The sequence below is a fragment of the Natrix helvetica genome, assembly GCF_964273705.1.
Source record: "Natrix helvetica genome assembly, chromosome: 13".
Taxonomy (NCBI): domain Eukaryota; kingdom Metazoa; phylum Chordata; class Lepidosauria; order Squamata; family Natricidae; genus Natrix; species Natrix helvetica.
In genome coordinates, this window is record NC_138557.1 from 10,746,200 (window position 1) to 10,763,576 (window position 17,377).

A 17,377-nucleotide genomic window follows, 5' to 3' on the forward strand; every position below is an offset into this window, starting at 1 on the left:
TCATTTTACCCACCTCGGAAGGATGGAAGGCTGAGTTAACCTTGAGCCTGGTGAGATTCAAACTGCTGGCAGAGTTAGCCTGAAATACTGCATTCTAACCACAAGGAAGGAAGGAAGGAAGGAGGGAGGGAGGGAGGAAGGAAGGAAGGAAGGAAGGAAGGAAGGAAGGAAGGAAGGAAGGAAGGAAGGAAGGAAAGGAAGGAAGGAAGGAAGGAAGGAAGGAAGGAAGGAAGGAAGGAAGGAAGGAAGGAAGGAAGGAATAGCACTTAGACTTATATGCCACGTGCAGTGCTTTTTCCAGCCCTCTCTAAGCGGTTTACAGAGTCAGCCTCTTGACCCCAACAATCTGGGTCCTCATTTTACCCACCTCGGAAGGATGGAAGGCTGAGTTAACCTTGAGCCTGGTGAGATTCAAACTGCTGGCAGAGTTAGCCTGAAATACTGCATTCTAACCACAAGGAAGGAAGGAAGGAAGGAAGGAGGGAGGGAGGGAGGAAGGAAGGAAGGAAGGAAGGAAGGAAGGAATAGCACTTAGACTTATATGCCACGTGCAGTGCTTTTTCCAGCCCTCTCTAAGTGATTTACAGAGTCAGCCTCTTGCCCCCAACAATCTGGGTCCTCATTTTACCCACCTCGGAAGGATGGAAGGCTGAGTCAACCTTGAGCCTGGGGAGATTCGAACTGCCAAATTGCAGGCAGCCGGCAGTCAGCAGAAGTAGAGTGTAGTATTGCACTCTAACCACTGCACCGCCTCAGCTCTGACCTACATTAACATAAATGATGACTTACATAGAAAACAAAATACAGCAAACAAGCAACCTCCTAAAAATCCATTTTTGGGGGAAATATTCAATAGGAAATGAACAAATGACCAATCAGAGTCTGACTAACATTGAGAAAGGGAAAGAAGAGAGGATACATCTTAACCATCATAGAAGCTAAATACTCAGAAGCAGATTTCCGTCCGGCATTACAAGATACTGAATAATGAAGTCTTGGGGAACATATTTCATAGAGTTGATGTCACAGCTGCTTAGGTTGAGGTGGCATTTGAGGTGCTAGGTGAGAAACATCCCAGATGTGAAAGCTGGACTGGCAGCTTGAGATCATATTTAAAATAGCTCTTTCAATCTCCGTTAAATGACACTGTATGTAGGGTTTGGGAGATAGCCTTGGAGAAACCTTATAGGGGTGTCAGGGTTCCAAGTAACATACCCATATCAAACGAAACTCCTAAGGTGGGTAGATTCCTCGATGAATAATTTTATTGGATATATCATATTGGCACAGGCTGGTGAAAACCGACTCTGATTAGCCCCACACTTTTCACCTAATTAAAAGTCAAAAGTTTTACGCTTTCTCAAAACAATCAGTCACACGGTCCAATCAGGATACTGTCCAGTTGTTAGGTGACTCCAGTCCCCTCCTTCCGAGCACCTTCAGGAATGTCCTTGGTTCCCAAGAGAAAGTCTTTTGTTTTGACTACAACACCCCAACTATCTCCATTGCACCCTCCCTATCCCTCTCCTTCAGTGTGTCAGCACTGAAGTCTCAAAATGGCCACAGTCAGGCTATGGGTATGTTATCTGGAACCCTGACAGCCATTTTATTAGCGCTTCAGGGCTGACAACCTGTTTTTCCTCCTGTAGGGAGCTGCTCTGTCAAGGTGTGAAGATGAAGCTGGATGGGTATGATGTGGAGAAGAACAAAGCTCAGTCCATGGAAGACTACGTAAAAACATTCCTAGACGCCGAAATCAAACCTCTTTGGCCAAAGGGATGGATGCAGGCCAGGTAAGAGAAATGAGACCTGTCCCATCTGATCAGTCCATAAGCACCTTAGATGTAGTAGGGCTCCCGCCAGCAAGGTGTCGGCCATTTTGTTTTTAATTTAATTCCTCAGATCTTACAAAATTGAATACATATTTCATTCATGCACGTGCCACCGTGTTAACGTGTTCCAATCACACTTGGCCAATGAAGAATTTTATTCTACTCTTATTTTTTTTCTTAAACCCCCCCCCCCCCCCGTGATTTTAATTTTATTTAGCCAGATAAAACAAGATTAGAGGAACAAACTCCTCTTCAGGATGAACCCATGGTGGTCAAGAGATGCTTTCTGTCTTTTCTCATGGCTTGTTTTACAACCCTAACATTTTTTAACAGCAAATGTTATTCCTGTAATTTTGTTACAGTGGTTCAGTTCTTGTCCTAGAAATCCTTATTCCTGTTATTTTCAGCCCCCACTCCCCCTTGTTTGGGGGGGGGGGAACAGTTTTGGCTCAGTTTCTCCCCCCCCCCTCTTCTCTTCTTTTTCAGGACATTGTTCAAAGAGAGCAGAAAAGTGTACAATCATCTCACCTCCATTCCGTGAGTATTTCGTACATTGCCAGGAGAGAAATGGGTATCAGGAGTGAAAGACGAAGTCCAGACATGAAAATACAATTAAACCAATCTGCTTAAAATCTTTGTTAAAAGACTGTTCACGGGAACCTTCTCAACTAACGGCTAGCACTTACTTGGAGTTAGAGAAGGGTCAATGGGACTTAAAGGAGGCTGAACATAGTTTGCTACGTAGGGATACTAGGCTGATCCCTTTTTTAACTCCGCCCCACATTCTGCCTTCCTTCTCCAACAGTGGGGCTCCCTCACTGCCTACCAAGTTTAATTGTTTTCATTCGAAATGCAACTGTCTGTCATGCTGCTGCTTAAAATTTTGTGAGGACTGCTTTCGTGCTGAGTTTTTTAAAAAAATGACTCAGAATTAAAACTGTATTACAACTAAGGTCATGTTACAAATGTACTACAACCATAGCAAGAGGATATGCTTTCACTACTAAGCAGCAAAAGGCACCTGGCTACCAATCAATGGGGCCAACAGACCCTTGTTTGACATCTATGTTATATAGTGTCAAACTCATCCTATTCTTTCTAGCCTGTATTTTAAATTTTTAGGGTTAGATTTTTTAGGTTGTTTTAATTTTTAACTATACTGTACAGCCTATCATTTAATCTGTTTTATGGGTATTTAAAAATATTTAAGTTTTGTATATTGTTTTATTTGTGGTCTGTACACCGCCCCGAGTCCCTTTGGGGAGAGGGGGCGGTCTATAAATTTAATAAAATTAAATTTAAATTAAATTTCAACTGTACATGCAGATTTTCCCAGTTTTCCTGCTCAGTATGCTTTTAACTGGAAGTGCAAGCAAGTTTAATTACCGTATTTTTCGGAGCATAAGATGCTCCAAAGTATAAAATGCACCTAGTTTTTGGGAAGGTATACGGGGGAGGGGGGGAGGGGGGGGGGAATCTGCCTCGGCCTCCCAGCAATTTGCCTCATTGCAGCAAACAGCCCGTTTCAGTTTCAGCGCAGTCTGATTAACGCAAGCATCTGATTGTCGGACTTCCAATCAGCTGTTTCAGGCTGCAGGGATTGCCATAGCCTACTGCCGCCTCCACACACCCCATTTTCGGCCTCTGAATCCTGTTTTCAGCCACAGCGCACCGCACTTTCCACCCGTTCCGGGCGGTGGGGATCGGAATGGGCAGAAAAGGGGGCTCAAAGAGGCTGAAAACGGGGTGCAAGGAGGCCAAAGATGGGATGCGGAGGCCGAAAATGGAGCGTGCCAAGGCTGAAAAACGAGATGTGGATGCCGAAAATGGGGCCTGCGGAGGCAGCAATAGGCAATGGCTATCCCTGCAGCCTGAAACAGCTGATTGTCAGGAGAAGGAGCCAACTGATAATCAGTTGCTTGTGCTAATCAGGCTGTGCTGAAACTGAAGCAGGCTGTTCGCTGTTTGCTGCAAGGAGGCAAATTGCTGGGAGGCAGAGGCCAAAGGGTAGGGCCCAGCGGGTGGCAGGTCGACATTCAGTGTATAAGACGCACCCGAATTTTCACCCTCTCTTGGGGGGTGGGGGGAAATGTGTGTCTTATATTCCGAAAAGTATGCTAATGGCTTTCAGCAGGGACATGTTCCATTTTACATATGCAAATTTCTTTGAAGAAAGTTACTGAAATAAATTGGATTTGTGTTCCCGTTTGAGCAGTTTTATGGCCTGCCCCAAAGACCAGAAGGCCCTCAGGTTAGCAGCTGTGGGAAGTTTTATTACCCTGCATTTCATTCTCTTGGAAATAAAGCAAAAAGAAAACCCCCTCTCTCTCTCTCGGTTGTGTTTCCCTCAGAACAAAGAAAAAGGTGATGGCCCCTCCAAAGATGAAGGGAAAGGTGAGTGATTTGGTAAGACTTTCACAAGAGTTTTCCGCCCCGGGGAAGGGGGGTGGGGGAGATGGCAGAGGATGCCATCATGGTGAAGGTCTGACTGGGTTTGTATGAAAAGGGGTCTCCAGACTGGCTCTGATCATTTGTCTGAGTGCAAACTTCCTAGTTCCACTTTTCAGAATTGTATGAAGCTTGTACTACCCCAAGGATAGTGCAATAACAAACTAACGAGACAGTTGTTTTGGGCGTGGAGATAACAAAAAGGGGACTGAAAAATTTGGAGGTTCTATAATGCAGGGGTGTCAAAGTCAAGGCCCGGGGGCCCGCGCGGTGCTTAAATGTGGCCCACGGAGCTGCCTTGGAAATAGCAAAGGACTGTTCCACAGTGCCTCTGCCAGGGAAAAGTGACACCACAGTGCCTCCGCCACTGTTCCACAGTGCCTTTGCGTGCGGCCTTTTCGAGCGCCGTCTTCCCTGGCGGAGGGTTGCAGGAGGACGTCGCAGCAGGAAACGGAGCTCAGGAGCCTGTTTTCTCTGGCAGAGCCCTCGTGACATCAAGCTGGCCACGCCCAACCCAGCCCCTCCAAGGTCAAACACAACCCTGATGCGGCCCTCAATGAAATTGAATTTGATACCCCTGCTAGAATGTATTTCTGAGCCCTAGCAGAGTAGTAGCATGTCTCCAAAAGCGATCACACAAAACTCTTGGATTGAACTCTGAAAGGACATTTCTCACAGAATTATTGTGTGTGTATGTGTGTGTGTGTGTGTGTTTTTTTAGGAGCCTTCTGGCAAACCGGAGAAGAAGATTCCCGTCCCCTTGATCCACTCCAGCGGTGCAGTTTCCCTTTCTCCAGAGTCCCAGGGAGTTGTCGTCGGCCTCAGCCCTCAAACGAGGGAACTGTTGGCTATGAGTTCAAATCCAGTCCCCAGCAGCATGGCTGGTGCTCCTCCTCCTCCTCTTCCTCCCCCTCCTCCTCCTCCTTTCAGCATGGACGATTCCCTCGACGAGGACTTGATCCATCACACGACTTCATCTCTGGAAGCTGTCTCCAAGGAACTGGCTGCGCTCAACAGCCGGGCAGGAGGCAACAGCCCTGACTTCACGCTCTCTCCGGCTCTGAAGACGCCCGCGGAGAAGCCCGCGACTCAGGCCAGCTTGGAAGAGAAGAGGGTCTTCCCCAAAGCGGCCCCCGCCCCTGTTCATTCAGCCGCGGGAGGCTCCGTGCAGTCCCCACTCAACTTCTTGGCCGAACAGGCATTGGCGCTGGGTCAGTCTCCTCCAGAGAAAAAAACGGAGGCCCCTCCTTACAAAGAACTCCCTTGCCAGAGTCCTCCTTCCAAGCATCTGGATGCCCACCAGGCCAAGCCGAAACACCACAGCCTGCCCCGGGCATTGCAGCAATGTCCTCAGGCCTCAACCCCGGTGCCGACCCCCCAAGTCAAAGTGTTCCCTCTGGTTGCTCAACAGCAGAAGAGCTTTCCCCCTTCCCCGCCTTTTGTCAAGCTGCAGAGCCCCAAGATCATCTCCCCACTGGCTCAGCGCCCTCTCCTCCAGCAACAAGTCAAGACCCCCGCCAAGGTTCCCACCTTCCATTCTTCCTCCTGTCCTTCCGCCGCCCCCGCCTCCTCCTCCTCCTCCACCATTTCTCCCAAGACCCCCAATTCTTCGGTGTCTCTGAGCTACGTCGGGAAGCACCCCAGCAGCCCCAGCTCCTCGGGGCCATCGTTTAAGTCACCCTTTGTGGCCCTGTCCAGGCACGTGGCTTCTGCCGGGAACGTCTCGTCCGGCATTTCCTCGACTCAGAGCTCCCCGTCGAGCGGCATCCTGCCAGGGGCCTCTGTCCCTTCCGCTGGGCAGGCTCCCAGCCGCTCCTCGCCCAGTTCCATGGTGAAGAAGACCCTCGTCCCTCAGAAACTGACTTTGGTGGCTCCGCCGGGAGGTCCTAACGTCAGCTCCAGTGGAGGGACACAAGGAGTGGCCAAGCTACTGACCTCTTCCCTGAAACCTGCCGTGGTTAGCAGTGCTGCATCCTCTACCTCTGGGCCGGTAAGTGGCTCCTAAGATTGGCCGGGAGTTTGGCTCAGGGACTTTCCAAGTTCAAAGGGCCAATCGGCCCTATCCAGATAAGGTGCAGCTGTTTCAGATTGCAGATATCGTTGTGCACTTTCATCTTCCTATCCATTTCTTTTTTTGGAGCCACGTAAAACTCAAGGTGTCAAACTCAAGGCCCACGGACCGGATGCAGCCCACAAAGTACTTAAATTTGGCCCGCAGACCCGCCCTGGAAACAGTGAAATACCGGCCCGCAGTGCCTCCGACACCGAAAATGGAGCTCAGTAGGGCTGTGCACAGCCATCAGAAGCTCTATTTTCATCTCCGACAGCTGCCTGCGGCCCTCTACCCGCGAAAACAGACCTCCAGGGGATCAAAAACACACACACACACACCAGCTCCATTTTTGCTGGCAGAGTGCTGCAGGAGGAGATTGTGGCCAAAAACGGAGCCCAGGCATCTCGCGCACGACCATCCCTAGGCTCTGTTGTCGCTGGCAGAGGGTTGCAGGAGGCTGTCACAGCCGAAAACGGAGCCGAGTAACATCAAGATGGCCATGCTCCCCCCCCCCCCAGGCTCCCCCAAGGTCAAACACAACTCTGATGCAGCCCTCAATGAAATCAAGTTTGACACTTAAACAGGTGAGCTGTGCCCACATGTCCTTGAACCCAGCTTAGGAGACATCTTGCTTGAATGCTTCAAACGAAGCAAGGCTTGGAGAGCTTTCAAATTTCTGGCCAGTTGTTTTTTTTTGTTTTTTTTAAACAGCTGCCCACCCCGTTTTATTTAATTTGGGGAGTCCACAGGCAGGCTATCGGCCCTTGGGTCCCAAAGATGGTTTGCCAAAGGGCAACTGTTCTCGGTTCTTTTCCTTGAAACGTTGAGCTTCTCATCTAAAAAGCTTCTTCAGTTCTGAAGCGAAGAAGTGAACTGAACAGAAGAAGCTTCTTGGGTGAGAAGCGAAACATTTTCCAGGAAGGAGACCAAGAAAGTCCAGTTGCCTTTTGGGAAAGGACCTTATGACAACTACGACCTGGATGGTTGAGAATCTCCATTGATCCTTGTGCTAAGTGGTGATTCTCCTCTCCCTGTCTGTTAGTGCCATCTCTAAACGAAAGATCCATATATTCAGTGTGACCCAAATTGCATTCTTCCATCAATGGAATAAAACCTCCGTTTCTTGATGTCTATGAGGATCCTCAATCATCCAGGTCATAGTCGTCACAAGGTGCTTTTCCAAAAGGCAGCTGGGCTTGCTTGGGGTTTTTTTTTCTCTCCTTAAAAACGTTTTGATTCTCATCCAAGAAGCTTCTTCAGTTCAGTTCACTTCAGAACTTAGTGCACACAGGGATGTGAACATTTCTTTAGATTGCCAAACGGTTTTCTTTAATCCTTTAAAAAACCAAACCTTTTATCACAAGCCTACATAGATATTGTGTTGAATGCCTCAAAAGATGGAATGGAATGGAATAGAATATGGAATGGAATAGAGTGGAATGGAATATAGAATGGAATAGAATAGAATATGGAATGGAATAGAGTAGAATGGAATATGGAATATGGAATAGAATAGAATGGAATATGGAATGGAATAGAGTAGAATGGAATATGGAATGGAATGGAATAACAGAGTTGGAAGGGACCTTGGAGGTCTTCTAGCCCCTGCCTAGGCTAGATACTTCCCTAGAAACTTTCCTATAGGAAAACAATGGATTAGCAGTTCTAAGCCAAGTACCTCTGCTACTACAGTATAGGAGACTCTTTTTTTTGCAAGTGCCAATGTTTATTTCAACTCGTGCTTGTCATAATTTTGGGAAGTGGGCGAAGCAAAGACCTCTCCTTTGTAAAACGATTTAAGCCTGCTGATCTATACTTCAGGGTCTGACAGTTGAGAAAGTGGGACTTTGCTCTTCTGCTCTGACTTGTCGTCTTCTTCTCCCTCACCCACCCTTTTCCCTCCTCCCCCATCTATCCACCCCTCCGTCTCCCAGAAAGGAACCGGTGGAGCAGTCTTGCTGACCAGTTCGTCTTCTTTGAACGTCCTGTCTCCTTCCTACAAGTCCAACAGCCCAAAGCTGCCCACGGGACTGAGCTCCGCTCCGCTGGGGATTATCTCGCCGATCCATTCCTTCCCTCTTCACGTGATTTCCTACAGCTCTGACTCTTCGTCCAAGGCTGGGGTGTCGAAGGACGTGGTAGTCACGGGGCCAGCCCCAGGAACATTTCATCACAGCGTTGGCCATAGTAAGTGCTGGTTGGGAAAGCGGGGGGGGGGGGGCAGCTCACGTGCTGGGTGTTAACAGCCTGTAAGCATTGCTGCAGATGATGTGCTCCCCATGCTTCTACATGCACGCCTGCTCTTGCCCAAAGGGATCCTTTAAAAAAAAAAAACTCATCCCCATGAACTGGTCCTCTGATGAGTTCCAAAGATCCCTTCCTGTCTCGCTCATGTTTGTGTCTGTCATTGTCACTTGTCTTTCCTCTGCTTTTGCATCTCAACAATTCTGGGCCTGGGTCCTGTCCTGTCTTTCAAAAGCTGTCCTTTCGGTTGGGACCATCCATCACGGAATACCTTCTCATGCACATGATCTCCTTAAGCCTCCTTTTCCCTTCCTTTCATCCACCGACACAGCATGGGAAGGGGTCCGAGATCAAAAGTCCTTCTGTGGCACAGCTCCAAATGCAAAGTCCGTCATGGACCGGGTGGCTCGGTGGCTAAGACGCTGAGCTTGCCCATCAGAAATCAGTTTGGCAGTTCAAACCCCTAGCGCCAGGTAATGGAGTGAGCTCCAGTTACCTCTCCCAGCTTCTGCCAACCTAGCAGTTTGAAAGCACGTAAAAATGCAAGTAGAGATATAGGAACTATCTTTGGTGGGGGGAGGTAACAGCGTTCCGTGCGCCTTCGGCATTTAGTCATGCCGGCCACATGACCACGGAGACGTCTTCGGACAAGCAGTGGCTCTTTGGCTTTGAAACAGAGATGAGCACCTCCCCATAGAGTAGCACATAGGTGCGAGGGGAACCTTTACTGAGCCGTGGTGGCGCAGTGGTTAGAATGCAACACTGCAAGCTAACTCATTGCTCACTGCCAGGAGTTTGATTCTTGACTGGCTGAAGGTTGACTCAACCTTCCATCCTTCTGAGGTCGGTAAAATGAGGACCCAGCTTGTTGGAGGGGGGGCAGGACGCTGACTCTATAAAGCGCTTAGGTCTGTAAAGAGCTGGGAAGCAATATGTAAGTCTAATTGCTGTTGCTTACTCCCGTGTTTCACCTTTTAGTTAAGTGACTCTGGAGGGCTTTTCCCAGATGGACCTCAGAAATTAGTCAAAAACATCCCATAGGTTGGAGTTAACATACTTTCTAACAGACGCAAGATAGCGCCCAAGTCTGTTTGCATCACTAACTATTTTAATGAAAACCCCTACAAGAAAACAACCAAGCTCAGAAAGAACACTTGATTGGCTAGTCTGTTTTGTCTCTTTGACCAGCAAGACCCCTCCCCTATATTTCTGGAAGGATAACCACCTCCTTATGAATTTCACCGTTTCCTTGGAAGTATTTGTTGGTGATCTGTACCCCCTAAAATAGATGCAGAGATAAAATACGTCCCAAATAGGAGACCCACTGCTGAAACCCTGCCTTTTTTTTCTGCGCTGTTGGTGCTGGATGATGGGCTTTGCAGTAGATAACCCCTGGTTTCCCCAGGCCTTACATGACCTTGAGCGTCATCTGCGGTGTTATTTGGTCGCCTGTTCCCTTCTTCTGGCTACGCTTTTGTCGTTATTGTATCGCAATCGCTCTCCTTGCTGTCCGTTGTTGTCGCCGGGCGCTGTCGCTGGAATTATGTAGTGGCGTATAATGATTTGATAAGTAAACCTGTGAGACGGGAGCAGAGAATTAATGTTTTGGCTCCGGCAGGGAGACAGTCCCGGCTGCCCCTGCTAGCTCATTCCTTGCGAACCGCCCTTTCAAGTGATGACTTGGCCTGTGGGAAGGGATTCGTTGCTGGGATTTTGCCCCATCCAATGCCCTGCGCCCCTTCAGGTACGTCGTTTATTTCAGAGCATTTGGCTTATGTCTTCAGCTACTGCCTCCGAACTCGTGGCACGTCAGCCAAACTAGTGGTTTACCTTTACCGGTGAATTTTGCTGAGCAGCCAATCCGATACGAGATGAAAGAGGTTTGCTGGAGAGTTTTTGGCGAAGGTGGGAGGGCGGAGGGCGGGTTATTTTTCATCTGAATCCATCCACAGATCATCTTCGGCTCATTTGTCTTCAATGTACATTTGTTTCTCTTCCTCCCTCCTCTTCCTCCTCCTCCTCCTCCTCCATCCCCCCCTCTCCTTTCTAGGTCTTCTGGCTGGGTTGTCCACCAGCCTCCATCAGGCAGTGCCGCCTGCCCATTTATCCCACACTTTGCCAGGTAACTCTTCTGTCGCTCTTCTTTGGGTTTTGCGCGCCTCCCGAGTCATTCAACGGGCACCTCCTGGACGGCTGCCAATTATGACTTATTTAGTGAACGGCACATTGTACAAGGATCAGCAACGTGCCATACATTAACATGTCAGCTCGATTAGTAGAACCCAATCTACATACCTTATTTTTCGGAGTATAAGACACACCTTTTTCCCTCAGCAAAAAAAGGGTGGAAATCTGGGTGTGTCTTACACGCTGAATGCAGCATTTTTGGCCTACCGAAACCCTGTCCCCTTTGCAAAAATGGACATGCAGAGGGTTTGGGAGGCTTGCAAAGTGCTCCTGAGGGCTGGGGAGGGCAAAGAAAAGCAAATCATGGTGCGTCTTATACTCCAGTGCGTCTTATAGTCCGAAAAATACGGTATAAAAGCGAAATGCAATTCACATGACATCACAAACTCTCCAGAACCGTAAAGCCTACAAACTTGAAATTTGGCACAAACGATATTTCGAAATGACCATCAGATCATTAGTATTTTTTATATTATTATTAACACGCTCTGATGCTAAGGAGTTAGGCATTCTACTCCCCTCCCTCCCCTCCTGAAAAGATCTCTGTTCCAACTGCCCGAATCTGCTGCCGGCTCTGCTTGCGGGCTACAACACCCACCAGCAGAATCTCTCTTCATTCGGAAGCTGAGCTTCTCCATACAAATCTACCTCCTCCCATCCCGATCCTGGAGGCTCTTCTCTTCTCACTTTGTGATGCAAGAGGGTGGATTAATTAACATCAGTAAAGCCTGACTTGATCATTGCCTCTGTAACTTTGAGCGGTTATTAAATAAACAGTCGTAAGCCGAGGACTCGCTACAGGTTTGCCGCAATTGCAGATTTAATGAGTGGTGCTGATTTTGTTTCTGTTACTAAATGTATTGTTGCACTTTATGTTTTTAGCTCTTTGGGTTAGAACAGAAGGAACCGTCAGGTCGGTCGATGGATTTTGTTTAGCTCAATATTGTCTCCCAAGGCTGAGAACCACAAGATTTCAGAGCGGGATTGTCTCTAGGAGAAAGGACAGTATAACAGTTGCAGTACCATTGATCTGTAGTGGCTTTAGATGTCTCTGTTAGCAAGACAGGGAAGGCATGTCATAAATAGAAACACGGCATGTAGAAATACTGTTTGAAGGGGGTCTAAAGTGGGCAGTTCTTGTTGCCTTTATTTGCACATATCCTGAGCCAAAAAGCAATCCTTTATGTTGACGAATTCCAGTAGTATCTTGAAATGAGAAGCTGTGGTGGTTAAGATAGGGAGGCTATTTCCTTGCACCACCGCCTAGTAACCAGATCAATAATATTTTCTGATATTTGAACTGTGCAAGTCTCTGGGAGGCTCGCTTTTTGTTTACTAAAGCAACTTCTGCAATGTAAAATTTTCCTTGCAAAACATGAAGTGACACTCGGGACTGATTGTGTTAGTTTTTTGTTTGTGGCAAAGCCTATTATTATATACGTCATTCATTAAACATGAAACTCAGCCAACTGAACATTCAAAAATCCATCAAAATTATCAGTGACTGGTACCGATGGTTGATATGGGTTGCTGCCAGCATCCTAGGTATCAACCAAGTACCTTCTTAAAATATAAGATGTTCCGAGTAGCACAGGTTTTTTTGCAGCTCCGCTGGTGTTATTGCAGGAAGCTGCAATTTGTTGATGTATCTTGTAAAATTCTTGGACATGGTGCCAAGTGTCCTGATGACAATGGGTATTACTGTTACGTGTTTCACCCATATTATTATTATTATTATTATTATTATTATTATTATTATTATTAATATTATTATTGCATCAACAGAATTGTATCACAGCGGCCAGTTGTTTCGCCGGATTTGGCATTAATTACTACATTATTATTGTTGTTGTTGTTGTTGTTATTATTATTATTATTATTATTATTATTATTATTATTATTATTATTATTTCTTTTATTCATTAAACATGAAACTCAGTCAACTGAACATTCAAAAATGCATCAGAAAATATCATTGACTGGTACCGATGGTTGATATGGGTTGCTGCCAGCATCCTAGGTATCAACCAAGTATCTTAAAATATACAACGTTCCAAGTAGCACAGTTTTTTGCAGTTCTGCTGGTGTTATTGCAGGAAGCTGCAAAATCTATTATTATTATTATTATTATTATTATTATTATTATTATTATTATTATTATTATTATTATTGATTTGGGTGGGTTAGTTGGGCCTTGTCTGAGTTTGATGTTGATGTGTTCAATTGTATGATCCTATGGTTATTTTCCTATAAAGTTGTTTAATTTATGAAGCCCCCCCAGAATTGTCCTGGAGTTGGGACAGTCTGAAAATGTGGGGCCTTTGGTGCTCCCCGAACTTGGTTGTTTTCTTTCAGACGTCATCACCCAAACTAGGTAACATCATCAGTGCTATTCCTGTTATCCAGTTTGTATAATGAAATGCTAGTCACTAGCCCCAATGATGTTACCTTGTTGGGTAATGAAACGTCTGCAAAAAAACAACAACAGCCAGGCTCAGAGAGTACCAAGGGCCCCACAGTTCAACCCTGAGCTACCCATTCTCCTTTTTAAATCTAAAAATGTATTTATTCAACCAATTAATCAGCCAGTTAAGTCTCCTGCCTGATCTTCCTCAAGTAATCCATTTTCCATATTTTTTTTCATCAAGTTTTTTTTATTTTTCATTGTCATAACATCACATGTATACTATTACATAGCCAACATCGTATTGCATTATTAAATGTTTACATCAATTCGTCTTACCATCAACTCCCCAAAAGAAAAAGAAAAAAAAAACCCAGTTATTGGCTCTTCTGCTCTCCATACACTATATTTGTGCATTCACTTTCTTCTCCCTCTCTCATCCCCCTCCCTACCTCCTCTCTTCTCTCTGTCCTCCTTCCCTTCTCTACTTCCCCTTTCTCTCTCCCCTTTCCACTCCTCATTTCTCTCCTCCTCTTCCCCCCTCCTACCCTCTCTCCTATCCCTCTCTCCTTCCCTTACCTCTCTAACCTCCATTCTCCATATTGTGGGAGATAAGAGTTTATAAATAAATAAATAATCTCTCTCTTCCTGCCCCCCGCCTCTAGTGTGGTGCCAATAGAGGAGGTCTAGATTATGACAAAACCATTCACCTACCATGAATTCTGTTCCTGGGTATTATTATTTTTTCCCCCAGTGCAGAAATTTTTTCAGCTGGACATAGTAATTCCATCCTACCTGTGAATCTATTACTCTTGAAAGAAGTCAAAAGTGTGATTGAAATATCTTTTAATAACTCTGGAGCTCCACTGCCATGTATATTCATGACCCTTCGTTTTGTGTCTCTTTCAGATAGTTCTCAGCTACACAGCAAAGGGCCCAATGTACAACCGCGGAAGTTGTGACAGTTCTGGAAAAAAAAAAAAAGAACACAACCAGCTCTAGGGGGAAAAAAAGCCTGCAGAATAACGCAGCAAGGAAGCCTCACCTGTCGTTTCCTTGCTCTTCCTTCTTCGGCGGGATCGATCTGTAGGTCCCCTACTTCCCCGTATCCCAGTTTGGACTAAGATTCTTCCCCTGGGGTGGGGTGGGGGGCGGGGGTCTCTCTGAGCCGGATGCCGAGAAAGGAAGCATTCCACAGGCCCGCCTCTCACTTCAAGTTCCTCCAAGGGGTCCGGATCAGGGGGAGGCGAGATCCTTGGAGCAGATCTCCCTGTGGAAGCCAGGTCCCATGCGTTCCTGCCAGGTGGCCTCTTCATTCTGCAGCGGAGTCCTGCAAAGGCCCTCGCTTCTGCCTGCGGATGGACTGGCTAATCGGAGCCGCGGCCCCGAGTGAATCTGTGCGGGGCGGGGCAGGGGGGTGTTTCTCTTCCCCGAAAGCTTTGCTGATCCTTACCTGGAAGATCTTTTTCCTTCTCCGTGGCAGCTCTCTGGTCCTTCTCAGAAGGAAGTGAAGACTTCAGAAGGCCTTAAGATGCACTCGAGGACCCTCGAACGCCGATTGGGGGGGGGCTCTCTATTGGCGCTTCTAGTTTCCCTGCCATCTTCCCTATTCCCAATAAGCCCAGTCCTTCCCCTTCTCTCCACTGAAGACATTGGATGGGGTTCTAAGCCCTCCCTTACCCCCCCTCCCCTCCCCCATGGGTCAATGTGTATAACGAAGCTGTCATTTCAGTGCCTTTTGATGGTGGAGCAAGAATGCAAGCTAGCCCAAGCTCTCTTTTTTAGGTGGGAGCTCGCCAGAGCTTTTTAACGTTCTCCTTTTTCAAAACATCCTTCTCTGTTATTTAAGGCGCATCGGGATTTATTTAAGGGAACTTTGGGGAGGGGGGCTGTAGGGTGGGTAGGGGTGGCCCATGCTTATCCCCATTTTAACTCCGCTCGCTGGCGGATGCCGGGCTGATAACGTAGGGTGGGCACGTCTTGGAAAGCTGCCAGTTCTCTGCCCGAGTTCTCTCCCGCGGTGGGCAAATTGAGTCAAGGCAGGGACTTCCTGCTTCGCTGTGAGACCTGGCACGTTTTATGCACCCAGTGAGCTGATGTGGGGCACCTTTGCTCACATGCAGTTGCCTCTTTGTGCCTGGAACAGCCAGGAGAGCTTCCCCTTATGCTCTGAGCGGAAGGGAGATGCCGAGATTCCATTTTACTTCAGGACTTAAAGTCATTTTCTAAGTAGACTTTTTCCCCCTCCCCTTCTTTCTTAAAAAACTGCTTAGTTGCCACTCTTTTTAACTGGATGGGGATCCTTTGGAAATCCAACCGGGGGCTACCCTTTGCCCTGCATTATGCTTTGCTGCTGCGCTAAAGGTTTGGGGCAGATTCTCCCCAATTTTGACGCAGCCTCTGGTCTGGCGGTTAGGAGCGGTGCGGAGGCCTAGAGATGGAGCTCTTGCCTCACAATCAGAAGGCTGTGAGTTGGATCCTAGGTAGAGGCAGATATTTGTCTCTGGGCACACTCAGAATATATATATTGCCGAACAAAACTCCGCATTGGTGACATGAAGGGCATCCGGCCATTAAAATACTCTACTTGCTCTATTAGGTTCACCCTGCAAGGGATTATGGGGTCGTTAAGTGAAGATGATGATCTGGTTCTTTGTAGTAAAGCTAATGATCTAGATCAGGGGTGTCCAAACTTGGCAACTTTAAGACTTGTGGACTTCAACTCCCAGAATTCCCCAGCCAGCAGAGCTGGCTGGGGAATTCTGGGAGTTGAAATCCACAAGTCTTAAAGTTGCCAAGTTTGGACACCCCTGATCTAGATTTTTGGTTTGGCTCGGCTTGTCACTGTTCAATTCTCCAATCTCCAAATCTGCTGGCACTTCTATAGAAACAGATGCCTTGCTGGTGGAGAGGGTTATTTAACAGTAATTTAACAGTACAGGCATCAATTATCCCATTTTGTGTGTGTGTGTGTTTGAGCTCACACAGTACAAGGCTCATTAAACTCCCAGGGGGCCTAAGTTGCTACTCTTCAGCCAGAGTTGCAGGGGATTCTTTTTTCTTGCAAACTCCCAAACTCAACCCCGAAAACTTATTCAGCCCAACTTGAGGTCTTTTTGCAGCCAGCTGAAATTGTTCCTCCTCGCAGCCGCTTCTTCCATCTCGAACCCCCAATTTACCGATTCTTCCACTCAAAACGGATAAAAAGCACTTGATCCATCAATTCGTCAACCCCCTTTTTTAAAACACACACACACACACACACACACACACACACACAGAGCGAGTTCTGTTTGATTTGAGACAACCCCCTCTTCCCCCCATCTTAGAAAAACAAAATAGCTCTTTCCTTTGAGGTGTTTTAGGATTCTTGGTTAAATTTCTGCAAAATCGTTTCAAGTCTTTTTGCATTTTATTTTTTATTTTTTGCCCTATTCTTTTTTCCCCAAAAGTTAATGTTGGCCTGAGTTATTTCTGTTCAAAAAGGTGCAGCAGTAGAGCCAAAGACTCTGCATATTCGTCGCCAAGGCTTTTTTGAAACGCGTTTTTCAGTTTTTTTCATGATGTGGATTTTGGTTGGGATGGTGGTGTTGTCTTTCGTCAGAGCTCAGTCCTAATCTGTTAATTACCTCTTGAAAAGCTGCTTTTTTATCAGTCATAGGAACAAGCAATTTGGCACTTAGCAGGATCTGGGCCTTGCATGAGCCATTATCCCTCTCCCTCGCTCTTCTCCCAAAAGCTTTGGTGGCTACCTGTGCTGGTGCCTGCCATACCTGGAGAAGAACCCCCTCCTCTATTTAAAAAATAAAAAAAGGAAATGTTCACAAAGCCTCTTGCCTCAGGGAAATGTTATGTGGTGGAACGTCTGCCCAATCTCTCCCCCTCCTGCTTTCCTCCCTTCCCCTGTCCCCCCCCCTCCTCCCATTGTGTTTTAAGAAGTAGAACTTAAGAAAGCAAGCCATGGCGCAGGGCCAGATCAAAGAGCGGCGGGTGGGGCGGGGCTGCGGTCCCTCGAGCTGCTCCCCCAGGAGTGTGTCTGCCCTGGCTTTGACTATTGGGGGAGATTTCGTTTACGGTGGGCATAAGCCCCACCAGATGGCACTTAAAAATTTTAAAAATCAGCCTCATTTTATGTGCGGAAAGAGCTGTGATTTATTTTTGTGTGTTTGGGACAAAGTGGGGAGGGGGGAGGGGGGGGTTGACCGGAGA

General features: G+C 47.0%; 1 protein-coding gene across 5 annotated transcripts in view; it reads left to right on the plus strand.

Annotated features, from left to right (window-relative positions):
- The window catches only part of UBN1 (ubinuclein 1), a 41,887-nt gene extending 24,901 nt beyond the window's left edge, over positions 1 to 16,986 (plus strand). For 3 of the 5 annotated variants that reach the window (XM_081965317.1, XM_081965318.1, XM_081965321.1), the window contains 8 exons: positions 1,650 to 1,793; positions 2,319 to 2,369; positions 4,184 to 4,226; positions 5,002 to 6,270; positions 8,268 to 8,520; positions 10,196 to 10,321; positions 10,628 to 10,699; positions 14,078 to 16,986. In XM_081965317.1, coding sequence (XP_081821443.1) covers positions 1,650 to 1,793; positions 2,319 to 2,369; positions 4,184 to 4,226; positions 5,002 to 6,270; positions 8,268 to 8,520; positions 10,196 to 10,321; positions 10,628 to 10,699; positions 14,078 to 14,130 — 2,011 coding nt within the window. In that variant the 3' untranslated portion in view covers positions 14,131 to 16,986. The remainder of the gene's footprint in view (positions 1 to 1,649; positions 1,794 to 2,318; positions 2,370 to 4,183; positions 4,227 to 5,001; positions 6,271 to 8,267; positions 8,521 to 10,195; positions 10,322 to 10,627; positions 10,700 to 14,077) is intronic. The other 2 variants (XM_081965319.1, XM_081965320.1) reach the window with 2 other exon arrangements.
- The last annotated feature ends 391 nt before the right edge of the window (positions 16,987 to 17,377 follow it).